Source organism: Rhipicephalus microplus, chromosome 4 (genome assembly GCF_043290135.1).
Source record: "Rhipicephalus microplus isolate Deutch F79 chromosome 4, USDA_Rmic, whole genome shotgun sequence".
NCBI classification, from domain to species: domain Eukaryota; kingdom Metazoa; phylum Arthropoda; class Arachnida; order Ixodida; family Ixodidae; genus Rhipicephalus; species Rhipicephalus microplus.
Genome location: NC_134703.1, coordinates 166,514,988 through 166,531,676, shown reverse-complemented (window position 1 = coordinate 166,531,676; position 16,689 = coordinate 166,514,988). Strand labels below are relative to the sequence as shown.

At 47.4% G+C, this 16,689-nt stretch overlaps 1 protein-coding gene across 1 annotated transcript in view; it reads right to left on the bottom strand.

Moving 5' to 3' along the window:
* Positions 1 to 16,689, bottom strand: part of LOC119172452 (leucine zipper transcription factor-like protein 1) — a 54,393-nt gene that overhangs the window by 16,865 nt on the left and 20,839 nt on the right. Inside the window, exons 7-8 of the mRNA XM_037423562.2 lie at positions 8,221 to 8,292; positions 8,018 to 8,122 (exon numbers count right to left, since the gene is read on the bottom strand). Of these exons, the coding sequence (XP_037279459.2) occupies positions 8,018 to 8,122; positions 8,221 to 8,292 (177 nt within the window). The remainder of the gene's footprint in view (positions 1 to 8,017; positions 8,123 to 8,220; positions 8,293 to 16,689) is intronic.

Below are 16,689 nucleotides of genomic sequence, written 5' to 3'. Positions count from 1 at the left end.
GTCAAAATATGCGATTTTCTGATTTATTTTTTTTCGTAATCTTCAGACCTTCAACTTCCTTGTTCTAAAATATTACAGCGAAACGTGCGCCACAAATCCCGCAAATAGTGTTTTTGCCGAGGCTAGTCGCCGAAAAGTGCGAAAAAAAAGCCCCTGAAACGGTGTTGTTCACGCCGCACAAACGCGCCAAGTTGTTGACCGTGGGCCGCCATTTTGGTAGCTTTGGAAAGAGGAGAAAGCCGGCTTCCCGATGGTCGCGGTCTCGTATTTCGCCGAGTGAAAATAAAAGCGCGAGGAGCAAGTAAAAAAACGAAAACGAAGAACGGCAATTGGCTGCACGGGTCACGTGGTAGCAGGCGCGACCTCTTACTGGTCAAAGCTGCGCCGCGCACCTTGGCAACCTTGGAAGCGCGAGCGCATCTGCGGCCGCCGTGTCGAGAATCATCCGGCGTGCGCTTCGTTTTTTGCCAGTTTGCTGCTTTTGTGATAGTTCGCGTGCTTTTTTTACCAAGCTTTGTTTACATCGGTGGTCTCTTCTGAGTGCTTGCTCATACTGCGGTGCTATGTTGCCGCAAAAAAAGTTCCGGAGCGTCCACAAGTACGGCAAGCGTCGGAAAGCTTGGAACAAAGGGCAGACGACTGCGGCTGCCGTCCCAGTCGCAGTTCCGGACGGAGCATGCTCTTCAAGCGTCACGGAGCCTCTACTCAGACCCTCCGCTGATTGTTGTGAGGCCGAGAGTGTGGAAGGTGCCACATCGTCGTATGTCAGACCGCCGGATGCCGTCGACCGTGATGGACGCTCTCGCGAACCCGATTGCGGTGGCACCGCGTCGGCAGCCGTTGCAACTCCGGGCGTGCGCGCGTCGAACATTCTATCGCGAGTTTCGGCCCAGATTCCGAGCAGTGAAGAAATCGCGCAGCGGGCGCAGACAAGGCGGGATGTTTTGGATGCCGTAGCATCGAAGTCCGCTTCAAAGCGGAAGCTCGAGCTTCTGAACGAAGGCTGCGACGAAAATGACGGCGGTAAGGACTCCACATTCTTCATTGTAAATAAGAAGATGCTGAACGGTCTGCTTTCGTCAGTAAAGTGCAACAAGTGCGACGAAGGGTCGATACGCCTCGAGACTACGCACTGCCTTGGACTCGCGGCGAGGATGGAACTTTTTTGTGACAATTGTGGCAGAGTGAACAGTGCGTGGTCGTCCCCGAGGTGCTCCGGGCAACAAAAAACGAACCCCTTTGAGGTAAACGTGCGTGCTTTGAGGGCTGTGCAGTCAGTTGGCAGAAAACAATCTGCCATAAATGACATTTTTTCTGCGATGGACATTTCGCATCGAGCACTGCACCACAAGTCCTACCAGAGGCTGCAAAGGAAGTACAGCCACCCTGCCACCACATCAGCTGCCACCCGCATTGAAGCAGAAAGTGCACAGAAGGTGCATGACATTTACAAGGACCTAGGAGGAGTGCCAGCCAACATTGACGTCATTTACGACGGCACGTGGATGACGAGGGGGCACAGAAGTCATATTGGCGTGGGCTGTGTAATCGAGCTGTACACAGGCTTGGTCTTGGACCACTGTGTCCTGTCCAACTACTGCCAAGGCTGTGCTGTTGGCCCCAAGCCTGGTGACGACAACTATGAGGAGTGGCTTGAGAAACACAAGCCACAGTGCCAAAAGAACACCGATGCTAATGCAGGCCAAATGGAAGTAGAAGCAGCTAGGATCATGTTTGAAAGATCGTTTACCAAGTACAAGCTTCGATACATCAATGTGCTCTGCGACGGTGACAGCCGTACGTACCTTGCCCTCACGCAAGACAAGGTGTATGGCTACATGGTGATTAAGAAACAGGAGTGTGTGAACCATGTGAAAAAAAGAATGGGCACTTCCTTGCGCAACCTTCTTGATGAGCACAAATCCAAAGGCCGAGGACTGAGCATGGGTGGCAAAGGCCGGCTGACGCAGGGCCTGATAAAGAAGTTGACGAATTATTATGGCTGGGCCATTAAGAGCCACCCCAATGATGTTCCTGGCATGGAGAGGGCCATCATGGCCACTTATTACCATGTAACATCCACAGACCAGGATCCACACCACAACCTGTGCCCAAGTGGGACTGACTCCTGGTGCCCGCACAATCAGGCATTGGCCAAGGGAGAGCCGCTGCCGCCTCACAAACATAAACTGCCCCCTCACGTGCGAGTGGCACTGATGCCAATCTACAAGCGCCTCTCGAACAAAGAGCTCCTTGAAAGGTGTGCGCAGGGAAAAACCCAGAACGCTGTGGAGAGTATGAACAGCCTCATTTGGTCACTCCAGTCCAAGAGCCAGTTCGCCTCCCTTCGAAGTGTGGAAAGTGCAGTTGCAGATGCAGTCTGCCGTTTCAATGGTGGCTGCAAGAGTGCGCTGCAAGAGATCACTGCTCAACTGGGCTTCAATCCAGGAGACTGCTCTTTGCGGCGAGCAGCCGAAAAGGATGCCAAAAGGGTAAAGAGGGCTCAAAAGGCGCATTGTTCCACGACAAAGAAGCGCAAAACTGGGTTGCGCTCTACAGAGGCCAAGGCCACAGCATCTCAGGATTACTGCCCAGGAGGATTCTGAGTGTTTTAGGCATGTTGTGAACTTCCAAACAAGAGTGAACTTTCAAAGTCAGTTTTCTCAACTCTTGATTTTCGCCTATGTGCCTTCGCTAGAACATCTGTCATTTTCTAACAAAGACTGATAGAGTCGTTCCGTTTTTTGCACTAGGCTCAGGAGGCCTTTAGCATTGCAATAAAGCTTTATCTCTCTTCTTACTCATCATTTAAAATTTTTAGAACACATTTTATAATTACTGCAATGTGTGCGCAAAACAACATCCATGTTTTGGAAATTTTATTTATGGTTACAAGAACTAGAAAAATCAACTAATAGCTTCTTTGCACAAGTTGATGCTTTGGGAACATAATAATATGAAAAAATAATTTCATTTAGCAATAATTATCTCTTTAAGTGTGAAGAGCATTAATTAGTATAATTATGCTTGTAACTCAAAAAGTACAAGAGGTATTTGAAAACGGTTTTCATATTTGGAATCCTCACAATCATCCACATACACACACCAAATTTCATCACAAACAGTACATTAATAAAAAAATTAGTTTTACTTGCCACGTCCCCCCTTAAGGGGAGATGCTACTCGAAAAAGGTTTTTTTTTATTTCATAACCCAGCTCCTTGAAATTTTAGGTGTTAGTAAAGCTTGCAGTGCTGATTTCATAACTGCAATTATTTGTTTGATAGCTATAGTACTTCCGGAGTTACTACAACTTTGATATCAAAATATAGTGTTTTTTGTGCACATAATAAAGCTTACTAAAAATTTTCACACAGAATTGCAAAATGGCTCATTCTGCTGCACTTGAGCAGTACAATACAGAAAAGTACCTCAAACAGAAAATTTATTGGCTACATTAAAAAAAAAATTAAAAGTACTAAATGCATATTTTACATCTCTCTATCAGTGTATCAAGTTGTGTAACAAAAAATCTGATGTATAATGCAACCTAAAGTAGATACCTGTATTCTAGAGTGGCTGATTAAGCTCTGTGCAAAATTTCATCAAGATAGGACTATTTTATGCCTAAAAAAGATTGTGCACAAGATGAGAGAATTACCTCAAAATGGAAATCGAGAAAAATGCATTTGAAAGTTGTAAATATGTTTACTCATGATTACACAGTGCGATTTGCACAAAACTTGGTGATATCATAGAAGGGACACAGCTAGAGCACCTAAAATTGTCCTGCTCCATATGTGGATCCTTCTCGCCGCTTGAGAAGGGAGTCATCAAGGCGCGCTTTCTTTGCCACGTTCCGCCGATGGGCCCTTGCCTCGGCTGTTTCACACGCAGACATTCTTTCGATTCTCCTCTGGTCGCGGGATTGGCCCAGGGTGATCAGTTGATCTGGTGGGACTACACCAAGCTCCTCTAGCACGTGTTCAAAGCTTGAATGTCCTTTATTGAACCACAACACGGCCATAGCAGCTGCAGTTTCCACTGTTGTCCGGGAGGCAAACTTAGTCTTCGGACACAACAACCAGATTTTGCTGTTCAAAGATTCTGCAGCGTTTTGGGTCTTCCCTTGGATACAACGCACCAGCAACTTTTCATCTGTGAGCCGCTTGTAAATGGGAAGCACAGCCAATCCTTGAGCCTTGGTCAAGATTGGTGTGTGGTCGGGTGGGGCCTCCCCAAGCGCTTCAGCTCGCCTATGCTTGCACCAGGAAGTCGCCCCTTCTGGACAGTATCGGTGGCTGCCTGCTGTGTTGCTCGATGATGAATGGAAATATGAGGCCCAGACGGCACGATGCATTTTCAGAATATCACCTCTGTTGTTTGTGATTGCAATACGGTAATAGTTCTGCAGCTTCTGAATTGTGCCATCTGTCAGCTTTTCCCCTCGTGGAAGTCTTGTTGGCAGTTTCCGAAGTGCAGTGCCTAGACGCTTGGCCACATGGTTTGTGCACTCCTCCTTGTCCACAACAGCTTCACCATATACCTTGGCCTCAGCGACAGCGGTATAAGCTTTGCTGTCCCCATCACTGAGGAACTTGGTGAAGCGCAATGGTGTTGTGTATGAGGATGTCCTGCCCCATATGCGCAAAGCTGCCTCAGTCTCCATGGCATGAGAGGAGCACTCTGTATTTTTTTCGCAGACAGGTGTGTGGAATGCTTGCCATATTTCTTCCTCATCACCCAAGTCCTGGTGCCGGCTACAGGCAAGGCAGTAATTCGATAGCACTTCAAAATCTAGGCACAAACCAGTGTCCACAGACACAGCAGTGCCGATGCCATTGTGGCTCTTGTGCCCTCTTTTTTGCCATGTGCCATCATACATGACAGAAACATCAGCCCCATCCACTTTCTCTTTAGTTATCATCCGCGCTTTTGCCAGGTTTTCTTGCACAGCTTTGGTAGCTGCAGCATGAACTTTTTTGCCAATTGCAATAAAAGTCTTATGATGCATAGGTATTGGCAGTCCAAGAATAGCGCAAAAACGCGACAGCTGTTCATGCCCAATGCCTATTGCACGCGCAGCCACAACTACCTTCACATTGACAGCGAAGCTGTCACGCGAGCTGCCGCTTCGGTAGCTCCAGTCATCACCGGCATCGGTGGGCTGTCTTTCCGGCAGAACACGCCGCGAACTATGCGCGGCAGAAACCACTGACTCAGGACACTCACTGTTATCACAGTGCAGCTCGAGGAACGAAGAGAGGCCCTTACGTTTACTTGCGGTGTCGCGAACGACGAGTCCAGCGGTGTGGCATGTTGGACAAACAGCACGGCTTACCATCGATGTCAGTGCGCCGATGTCACAAAATACTCCGCTCACAGAGCCACAAACACTCTTCGTTCTTTCGCTTTCGAACTGTTCAATCTTTTTTTCTGATGCGCTGATGAACTTGATCGCGGCGTCGATTTCGTCAAAGTTCCCGCAAGCCGCCGTATCCCCGCTGCCTTGATTAGGCCTAGTGGCCCGCGGCTCGCATTCTTCTACCGCTGCTTTGCGCTTCGGTTTACGTCGACGCCCTTGGTACTTGTTCTTGCTTGCAAACTTTCGTGCTCGGAAGTCTCGCTTCTTCGAGTTATCCATGGTGAACTCGGAAAAACGTAGAAACGCACGGCAAGTGCCGATCGTCGCAAGCGCTCAGCGAGCGAGGCCGATCAGATGTAGCCAATGGCGGCCTCGGTAGCGTACCATGTGACCGGTAGAGATGCGCGAAGCGGCTGCAGCTTGGCTGCAAACCGACTTGGAAACGACTGTTTTGTGAAATTCCTCACTAAAATACGAAACCAGGGGGACGCCTGTACACTAGAAGGAGCCTTGATCTACACCACCGAACAAACCCCGATGGCGGACGTCATCGTGTTGCCGAGTGGCGGATTTTCAAAAATAGCCGTCGGATGCGTGAATTCGCGACTTCGGCAGCTACCTTCACTAGCGCAGATCGACTTTTTACCACTTTCTCGTTTGAATTCAGCTATGACCTTTGGGGAAATGATAGTTGAATGATCAAAAGTGATTTTAGAAGCAATATCTCAAAAGTGGAAATTTTCGCAAAAAACGCGATTTTTCGACCCGCATCTCCCCTTAAGCGGGTACAAAAAGTCACAGCTCTGCCGCAAAGGCGAAGCAATGAACACAATAGCAACAAATTGGAAGGTCATGTACAGAATGGCAAACAGATCGAAACGTGCCCTGCATTTCTCACGCACAAATGACGCATGAAATGTACTCACAGGTGCAGATGAATGCGAATAAGCGTCGGAGTTGTTACTTCACTGTGCCTGAAAAGTGCACCCTTTTCGCAAACGGAGGCTGTACAACGATTGCAGTGACCTTTGTGCGCCCGGTAACTACAACAGAATCGTTCCAGCGAAACCCCAAGTCTAGCCAAGACGTACAATCCTTCGCAGTGCAAAATAAGGGCGCGCGATCGAGCGCACACCTGCTTATTCTCTACATGGGCCAAAATACGCGTAAGAGATGACAGCCGCCACGCACTCACTGGGCCATCTTGCTGATAATGCTGAGAACATGATAGTTCCCCCACGAGATGCCTGCCAACAGCGATAAGTGGTAGATATAAATAGCTTGCCGTTTAAACGTTCTAGGATCGGGAGTTAGCCACCGCTCGATCTAAAGGGTACAGCCATATCAATCCATCCATCCATCATGATTTTGGCGCAGCTTGGTGCACCAACCAGGAATTGTATCAATTTGGTACAATTGCCACAGCTGTTGCACCCCTACATTGATTAAAATTCTCTCATCACTGATTAATTCACTGCTGTGTTTTTATCTGCTAGCATCCCAATTAGCTCAAATGGTAGAATGATCACCCGAGAAAGAAATTGGCAACGTTTGCTTTATGATTCATTTATGGGGTTTCGCATCCCGAATTGGCTCAGGCTATGAGATACGTCGTACAGGAGGGCTCTGAACAACTTAACTTCGATCATTTGCATTTCTTGAAGGACTACTGACACGATCTTGAGACATGGCAAAAGAGGCTTTTTTTTCCTTGGCATGAAATGTTGATGCTCTGTATGCACTGTAGCCAGGAAATGTATACATAAAATATTATAGTTTATATTGCCCAGCACATGTGAGCCAATCTCACCACAATGCACATTATCATGATGAGTCAAAATGAACACTGCATCCTTCATGCGCCCAAAATCAATGTTGGAGTTGGTGGGATTCACTCATCGCTGCTTATGTGCCCCTCCTTTCTGATAGTACACACCACACAACCTAGATTTACGTCAGACTGGGCTGACATGTCGCTGTGAAATAGCTCATTCAATACCAAAACCAAAAGCAGTTTTTCAATGTAGTAGCATTATAACTATAGTAGACTATTATTACACAGAACCTGAGGAGACCAGGAAAATATGTTCCATTAACGAGAGTTCCTTTTACCGAAAGATGAACAAGGGTGCAGAAGCCAACTACGAAACCAATAATAATAGATTCAATTGTTTCATTTTCAATGTAGCAGTACTATTTAAGAGATTTCCATTCACTGGGGGGGGTCTACTGTTTATTCAACATGTTCTCAGGCATCGTAATACTATATTTAGGGTTCAATAGGCCAGTGTTGCAACTTGGAGGAACGATACAAAAAATTTTTTAAATTCATGTCAGTACTCCTTAAATACACTGACATTGCAAGGTAAGCAGGCCTCAAGCGTTCCCCCTTCATCAGAATAGGACTGCTGCGACCTAGATGGAATCTACGTATTTAGGGTCCGCACCCCAGCAACGTAACTTTTGAGTAACTGAGATGAATACTTTGGTCCATAAATTTCAATTGTGGACAGAGACTATTTTTCTTCAACCATGAAGCTTCCTTTCAAAAAAGAAAATCCTGTTTGGTTTTTCTTGCGGCCACAAAGCACACAAATGACAATTTTCGTATCACGAATCCTCCAACAGCAGAGTAAACCACCCCTCTACTTACCTTTTCGGCCAAATCCAACTGTGCCTCCACTTCAAGAAGCTTCTGTTTGGTCACCACCAAGTCAGATTCCAATTTTTTCTGTGACAACCGGCTTTTATTTAAGCTCTGAAAGAAAGAGGGCAAAACAATACTAATAATAATTATCCAACACTGTAAAAAAAAAATCGACACGAAGAATTTAATGCATATAATTCATCAAGTACCTCCTCCATTTCAAGTTTGACTTTGCTCATCTGGTCTTCGATAAACTCTGTTGATTCTTCCATTTTTCTTTCCTGAATAGGATACACGAATATTCAGTTGTTATTACAGTGAATTATCCAAAACATTAGCTTATAAGAAGCCACTGAAAAAGTAACAGAGCACGTTAAGCAACAGCATTTCTAGAACAGTTCTTTATCACAAAAATTATATGAGTTCGGCAAGTGCTGTATTGTGTATTCTGAGAACACACTGTCACACACACACACACGCACAAACACACACACGCACACAGATATATATATACCGTATTTACTTTTTTTCTCGAAAAATCACAACAATGTTGGGGGTGCATTTATTACACGGGGTGAGTTTTATGAAAACTTTTTTAAAAGGAAAAAATGTGGTAATGCAAAAAAAAGTTTGGTCGCTTAGCCTTTTGCAATTACCGTACGTGTACACTGTTTGGAAACAACTTCTTTGCTCCACTTTACTCATCTTCGGTGGTTGATGGCACTATCTTCTGCAAGCTGTCCCTGGGCCACCCGTGCAAACCATAAAAACACTCTGCGACTATTTTTTCTTGCAATCGTTTAACCGCAACAGTGGAATACAGCTTGTGATCTCCAGAGGCGCCCAAAATCGTGTACTCATGGGGGAAGGGGGAATGAAAGGACAGTTGAAGACAAATGAAAGGACAGAGTGAAGAAAAAAGAAAGTATGCTAAAAATAAAGGGCGGGGGGCTGTTACGAAGGCAAGATGCCAACAAAATCCCGAAGGCGCCACTGCTCGGAACTCTGCCGCGAAGGTCACGAGCTGTTTGGTAGCGTGTGTTACTCAGCTCGCAACTGGTTCTGCGCAGAGCTGATAGACGAGCGGACGAGTCGACGGTCAGTTAAGGCAAGGTTTATGTACAGCATAGGAATAGAGGCGTTACAAATTCGGCACTGGGGTCGACAGCTTAGGAACTCGAAGAGTCAAGATGTCTTCTCTCGCACGCATCCGTCGGCTTATCTCTCTGTTACGAAGCGCACCGCCGACGAGGTTACGAAGGGTGCCCTGAAACTCGCCGCTGCCCAGGACACCGGGCGCGCCGACAGCCAAGGGGCTTGAAGCAACGAGAGGTTTCTCTGACTTATAGGTCTACTGCTGGCGACGCGCCGCATGGCTTTTTTTTTATAGGCACCGAGTGGATCCTTTGAGTCACCAAATGTCCAACCAGAAGCGCCGCTGGCCATGATGTCAGAATCCTCCAATGGGGACCCGCCGCTGCACGTGGTTGCACCAAACACGAGGGATGTTTGGTGCAACATGAGACTCGCCAGACTGGAAGGTGCCGATTGCTTCATTGGGCTCGTGGGCTGAGGGAACTCGCTGCGCGTTACGTGACAGACCGGAGGCGCCACATGATGATGCCGATGAGTTGATCGCGTCAGGCGGGCTCATGCGCTGGCCTTGACCCGATTGCCTTTGCAGAGGCATTGATGTTCAGTGTGGACTGCCCCCCCGTAACAGCACCCCCGTCACCAGACAATGCACAGGAAAGACGAGCTGCTTCCCCGTGGCTCGGATGTCGGGCGCGCTCGTTCGCCAGGTCCCTCCAGGTTTGCCTCCAGGGCAATGGGAAGAATGTAGCTCTAAGCTCAGTTTCATGAATACATTAATTTCTTGGGCACGGATCCCAGCTCCAATGGCTCGTCGCCACAACTTGTCGGCCAGCTTCACTCGTCTCTTCTGAAGATTTTTGGTCTCAGCACTTGTCGATGGTTCTGCAACTTGTCAAGAACAGTTCGACAATATACAACACACGATACAAGGAAACGCCCTTGGTCATCCGACAAAACACCAGACAAAGTATAGTACAACATATACTAAACCAGACAAAGTATAGTACAACATACACCTAGCTACGTGTCTATCGGAATTTCGTTCCCTCTACATCAAGGGGCACATGTGGGACACAAGGCTCTTAAAATGAGAATTCCAATTTTTACACGTACAACAACGTAATAAAATACAATACAACATAAAGTTGGCCCCTCAAGATCACTCTGGACGAGAACGCTCAGCTAAGGCCGTGATGAGGACAAAATTTTGCCCCGAATCGCCAGCAAGAAACCAAAAGGTGGAGAAGGTACTAACTGAAACGCACGGCTCAATGCGTCTGCATTAGCGTTTACCTTTCCTTTTTTGTAGCGAACGTCAAAGTTGTGCTGTTGGAGTATCATGCTCACCTCAGTAACCGGCCACTTTTAGGCGACATGTTATTTAACTAGGTTAGAGGACAGTAGACGCTTTCGACCACAAAGCTCAAACCGGAGACATAACAAACTAGCCTTTGAATGGCCCACACGAGGCAAGCGCTTTCCTTTTCAGAGGTACTGAATGCCTCTTCCCTGCAGCTGAGTTTTCGACTTAAATACAAAACTGGCCTTTCGTTACCAGCGCTGTCTTCCTGGCACAATATAGCTCCCATGTTGCGATATCTCGCGTCGCATTGAATGACAAATCCCTTAGAGAAATCGGGTGCCATGAGAACAGGCTTTTCGCTCAGGGCCTGTTTCAGCTTGCAAAACGCATTCTCTTTTTCTGAGTCCCATACTACTTTAACCAGCTCGGACTTTCGAAGTGCGTCAGTTAGAGGGCTGGCAATGCTAGAGTAGTTTTACACGTAATGCTGATAGTATCCAGCTAGGCCCAAGAATGACCTTATCTCAGATTTTGTGGTTGGTCGTGGATAGTTCAGGACAGCGGCTACCTTAATTTCTGAAGGTCTACGCCTGCCACGCCCCACAACGTGTATGACAACTCGCCGCACCCTAAGTGACATTTAGTAGGTTTCAGGATAAGACAAGCTTCTTTCCACCTGTTCAGCACGACTCGTAAATGCTCGACATGTTCTTCCCAGTTGTTTGAGAAGATGGCGACATCGTCAAGATACGGCAGAGCGAACTCAGAGAGGCCTTTAAGAACGCTGTCCATTAAGCCTGAAAAACAAAATGGCGCATTTTTCAATCCGAAGCTCAGCTTATGTGGACAATACGTTCCGAATGGATAAACAATGTGGCATAGCGGCTAGCGCGCTCCGTAAGGGGGACTTGCCAATACCCTCGTACAAGATCTAACGTGGAAATATAGCTAGACTGTGACAGCTTCTACCCTCTCCTCTAGGTTTGGTATCGGACAAGTTTGGTCTCAAGTAATGGCGTTAAGACACCGATAATCAATGCACGGCCTCGGATCTTTTCCCGGCACTTGAACCAATATTAGAGGGTATGTATAGTCACTCTCGTCCGGTACTATGACTCCCAACTCCAGCATTTTACCGATCTCCTCTTTTACGATCTGCTTTTTGCACAGGGCAACATTGATACGGCTTGCTACGGATTGGCTCCTCACAAGTTAGCTCGATATCGTGTTTAATCACCATTGTGCTTCCAGGATGGCCCAAAAACACGTCTTTAAACTCGGAAACAATCCTTCTCAGGTCCTCCTTCTGGGCTCTAGGTTTAATTGCTCCAAGATTACTTCCGATCCCCTTTCGATTACATCACTAGAGGTCAAAATTTTTGCTCCCTCTTCTTCCAAAGCATTCAAAAACAGATTTCCGACTACTTGAGGTTGAACGTATGGTTTCATCAAGTTACTGTAGTAAACGTTGTTCAGCCGCCATCCTAATTTCACTTCATAATTGGTATCAGAAAGCTTTGGTATTACTTTGGCGGGCCCTTCCCAATGAACCTCAAGCTTGTTCTTTTTGGACGGCCGCAGCAGCATTACCTGATTACCTACTTTAAGGGTGCACTTCTTCGCCGATTTGTCGTAGTACTCCTTCGACAACACTTGCGCAGCCTTCACGTGGCTTTCCACAAGATCTTTCGTTTTTCCAAGCCTCTGAAGGAGGTCTAGAACATACGCAGCTACATTAGGGTCCTCATCGAATCCCTCCCAGGACTCGCGTAGCATTCGCAATGGTGTTCTCAAACTCCTGCCACACACAAGCTCTGCAGGGCTAAAACCAGTGCTCTTATGAGGAGCTGATCTCAAAGCGAACATAGCAGGAAAAATACAGGCTTCCCAGTCGCAATTGTGCTCGTAGCAAAGAGCTCTCAGTATCAGTTTCAGAACGGAATGCATACGCTCTACCGGATTAGATTGCGGGTGATGGATCGAGCTGTGCACTACTTTTATTCCGCATTTATCCAAAAAGGTAGAGGTAAAGCAGCTGGTGAAGACACTACCATTGTCGCATTGGATTTCAATAAGAAATTTAACGCGTGCAAATATATATAGCAGTGCATCCACGACATGAGGGGAATTGAGCTCCTTAAGTGGTATCGCTTCCGGAAATTTTGTGGCTACACAGAGGGCCATTAGGATGTATCGACAACCTTGCCTTGACTCTGGCAATGGCCCGACAATATCAATTACTAGGCGCCGTAAAGGTTCTGTGATAATTGGCACATGCTTCATCGGTGCCTTCCACTTGTCCGTGGATTTTCCCGCTCTCTGACAAGTGTCGCATGAGCGTAAAAAGTCTTCAATATCCTTCCAGCATTTCGGCCAATAAAACTCAAAGGAAACTCTATAGCGTTGGTCTTTTTTATGCTGAGAGGCCCTGCCCACGCGTTTTCATGCGCCAGTTCCAATAGCTGGCGATGATACTTTTGTGGGACCAAGGGCTGCTCATACTTGCTACCTTGCACATTTGTGTAGCTCCGATACAGCAGCCCTGCCTTCTAAAAAAAAGAAACATTCTTTTTCTTTTTTCCCAAGTTTACGCTTTCCATTAGCGCTTTAATCGAGAGGTCCTCACGCTGCTCTCAAACGAGCGTTTCTCGATCAACCCTCGACAGCTCACTCCAACTTTCCACTACAGGCGAGAGCGTTGCACACCTCTCACTCCGACTCAATGGTGCCATGTTGTCTCTTCCGCCAACACAGACCACGCCAGTCGCTTCGGCGACGGGCCGCTCGAGTGACTGCTCAAATGACTCGCACGGAGAATTTCCTGTCTGAAGTTCCGTCAACTCGCCGCCAAGGTCACGCATATAAGCAGCTTTTGTGGGTGTTGTTTTACCACCTTCAACAAGATCAATTTCCTGCGAAAGCTTCCGCGCTTGCGATCGCGTGAGGGCCATGTACCTGAAGTTGGAGAAGAACGATTCACTCTGCTCTTTGAGAAGCTGCTCCGAGTTATTAGAAAAAAGATAAGGAAAACGATCGGGAAGCGCGGCAGACACAGCCACTTCTGTGCGAAGCTTACCGAACGGGCATTCAATGACAACCGTAGCGATTGGTAAGCGAGCACTCTGCTCCTCGGCGACTTGTCTGATCCACGCGCATTCTCCTGTAAAGTCATCCGGAGACACCAACAAAGGATAGAGAACGTCCATGATTGCCTCTGAGTCTCGAAGTGCTCGACACGATTTCCCATTCACACTAACTTCTTAAAGATACAGTTCTAACAACCGCATGTCCTTTTCCGATTCTCGGATAGTTGCGAAAGCATTCTTGCAGTTTATTGCGATGTGCCCTTCCTTTCTGCAGTTGTAGCAGATTAGCGGCTTCCGTGATTCAAACGCCCGTGTGGTATCAGTGCGTTGTTTAGGAATGTCACTTGGTTTCTCCGCTTCTGTTTGCCCTTCCCCTACAGTGTCCTTCGTAAGAGACGGGTTCTTCCTGAAATTACGGTGCCGAGTGGGTTTCCGTTGATCAGTTTTCTTTTAAAATCCCTCTTTTTCTTCATTCTTTTCAACGTGCACTGCCCTACTATGCAACTTTCGGCGAGTGTAATACTCCTCAGCTAACTCTGCTGCCTTGTTTAGCTGTACTTCACCAAGCTTGTCCTGCAGCCAAACCTTGACATCCTTTTCAATGCACCGGTAGAATTGCTCCCAATGCATTCTATCACTTTATCGCGATCGTCATAAACCCCTTCGCCCTTGAGCCATTCAAATAAACCGGCTTTAAGACGAAACGCGAAACGCGAAGTCAATGTGTGACTCATTCCCCTTTTTAGCATACCGGAACCTTTGCCTGAAAGCCTCGGGTGACAACTCATAACGTCTCAAGAGCACTTCCTTAACATCGTCATAGCTTTCAAATGCTTCCCTCGAAAAGCATGTTATCACGTCGGACACTTCGCCAGGAAGAAGAGCTAACAGGTTTTGCGCCCAAAAAGACCGTTCCAAAGTATTTCGCTCACAGGCGTGTTCAAACTTGACGAGATACTTCGCCATGTCCTCGCCTACTACGAACGGTGGCAGTTGGTCGCGAATTCTCCGACCGCTGACCTGAACTGTCACAGAAGCTACGATAGAGGTGCGAACACTGTAGGATTGCCAATTCTATTCGTTTCAACTGAAGGCGCTCCTGTCTTCTGGCCTCCTCACGGCGTTTTCGCTTTTAAACTTCTTCACGTTCGTGAACTTCTCGCCTTTCAGCTTCTTTGCACTCGTGAACTTCTCGCCTTTCAGCCTCCTTATGGCGTGCTTTGATATCCGCCCAGGCTTCATGGACTTCCTCTGTCGTCACTCCTGCATCCCTCATGATCTCAAGTATCGCTTGCTTTTGTTTCGCACGGCCCAAAATAAGGCCAAGTTACTCACAAATATCGATGAGTTCCTTCACTTTAAGGTTCTCCATCGTTCACACTAGTCTCTTGCTGTTTGCCCCTGTTAAGAATCTACTTCCCGTACCCACTATAAGTCTAGTATAGGAAGACGCGCAAGCAATTTTAACACTGCCGTGTTTACGACCTACGCATTAGCTTTGGTTTTAAAGCGCTTCGACTTTGCTTAAAACGATCAACGCTCACTTTAATGCTTCACACAGCCCTTCTCTAAACTACTATAACCTGTGCTAGAGTAGTCTGGTGAACTGAGGGAAAAACATTAGGCACTCACCGCATCGATGTCGCCGACGCCGGCCGATCCCACCGCTGCCACCACTATTACGAAAGCGAAACGCCAACACGGTCCCGAAGGCGCCACTGCTCCGAACTCCACCGCCAAAGTCACCAGCCATTTGATAGCGTGTGTTACTCAGCTCGCGACTGCTTCTGCACAGAGCTGATAGATGAGCGGACGAGGCGACGGTGAGTTAAAGCAAGGTTTATGTACAGCATACGAATAGAGGCGTTACAAATTCGGCACTGAGGCCGACAGCTTAGGAACTCGAAGAGTCGAGATGTCTTCTCTCGCACGCATCCGTAGGCTTATCTCTCTGTTACGAAGCGCACCGCTGGTGAGGTTACAAAGGGCGCCACGAAACTGGCCGCTGCCCAGGACACTGGGTGCACCGACTGCCAAGGGGCTCGAAGCAACGAGAGGCTTCTCTGACACATAGGTCTACTGCTGGCGACGCGCTGCAGGGCTTTTTTTATAGGCAACGGGTGGATCCTTTGAGTCACCAAACCTCCAACCAGAAGCGCCGCTCGCCGTGATGTCAGAATCCTCCAATGGAGACCCGCCGCTGCACGTGGTTACACCAAGGACGAAGGATGTTGCCACGCATTGCATAAGACTCGCCAGACTGGAAGGCGCTGATTGCTTAATCGGGCTCGTGGGCTGAGGAAGCTCGTTTTGCATTGCGTGACATACCGGCGCCGCCTTTTGATGACGTCGTTGAGTTGATCGCGTCAGGAGGGCTCGCGCGCTGGCCTGACCACAGATTGCCTTTGCAGAGGCATTGACGTTCAGTGTGGACTCCCAGGCGTAACAGGGTGCAGGCAGTGACCGACGACGATTGGCACGGGCTTATCAGCTGCGATGTCTCTAGACTACCCTAGTACCCCTCTGTACCCCACTGTGGTGCACAGATAAGACGAGGGGGAGGGGCACGTGCGGCGCACAGATAGAAAAAAAAGCAATAGGCACGAAGGGGGGGGGGGGGGGAGCGAGCCGAGGTAGTTGAGGGGGGGGTCGGCAAAGTAATAAAACACGGAAGAGAGCCAATGGGTGAGGAGGCGCAAGGTGTCAGTTAGCGGGACTGCAGCGGATGAGTGTCAGGGGTGCATTTATTATGCGGGGGTAAAAAAATTCTAATTTTGATTGCTGAAGCTGGGGGTGCGTTTATTATGCGACTGTGTTCATTGCGCGAGTAAATACAGTATACACTAAAACCTCATTATAACAAAGTCACACCTGTTATGAAAATACTTTGTTATACCCAAAACATTCGTTATGAACATATATTTATAGCACTGTGTCTGTGATAGAGCTGTTCTTCATTTACTTTATTACACTCGATAATTCATTCTATATGCAATAATTATATCGAGATTTGAATATATATCCCCTTCAGGCCCAAATTTTAATCCACTGCCTGCTAACGCATCAAATTCACATGCCATCATTTCAGAGCACTAGGTATTATATTCAAAGAAAAAATACAGTAAAGGAATCTGTTGTTTGTGTGAATACCAATAATTTATGCAACTTAACATGTATTTAAATAACTGATTATT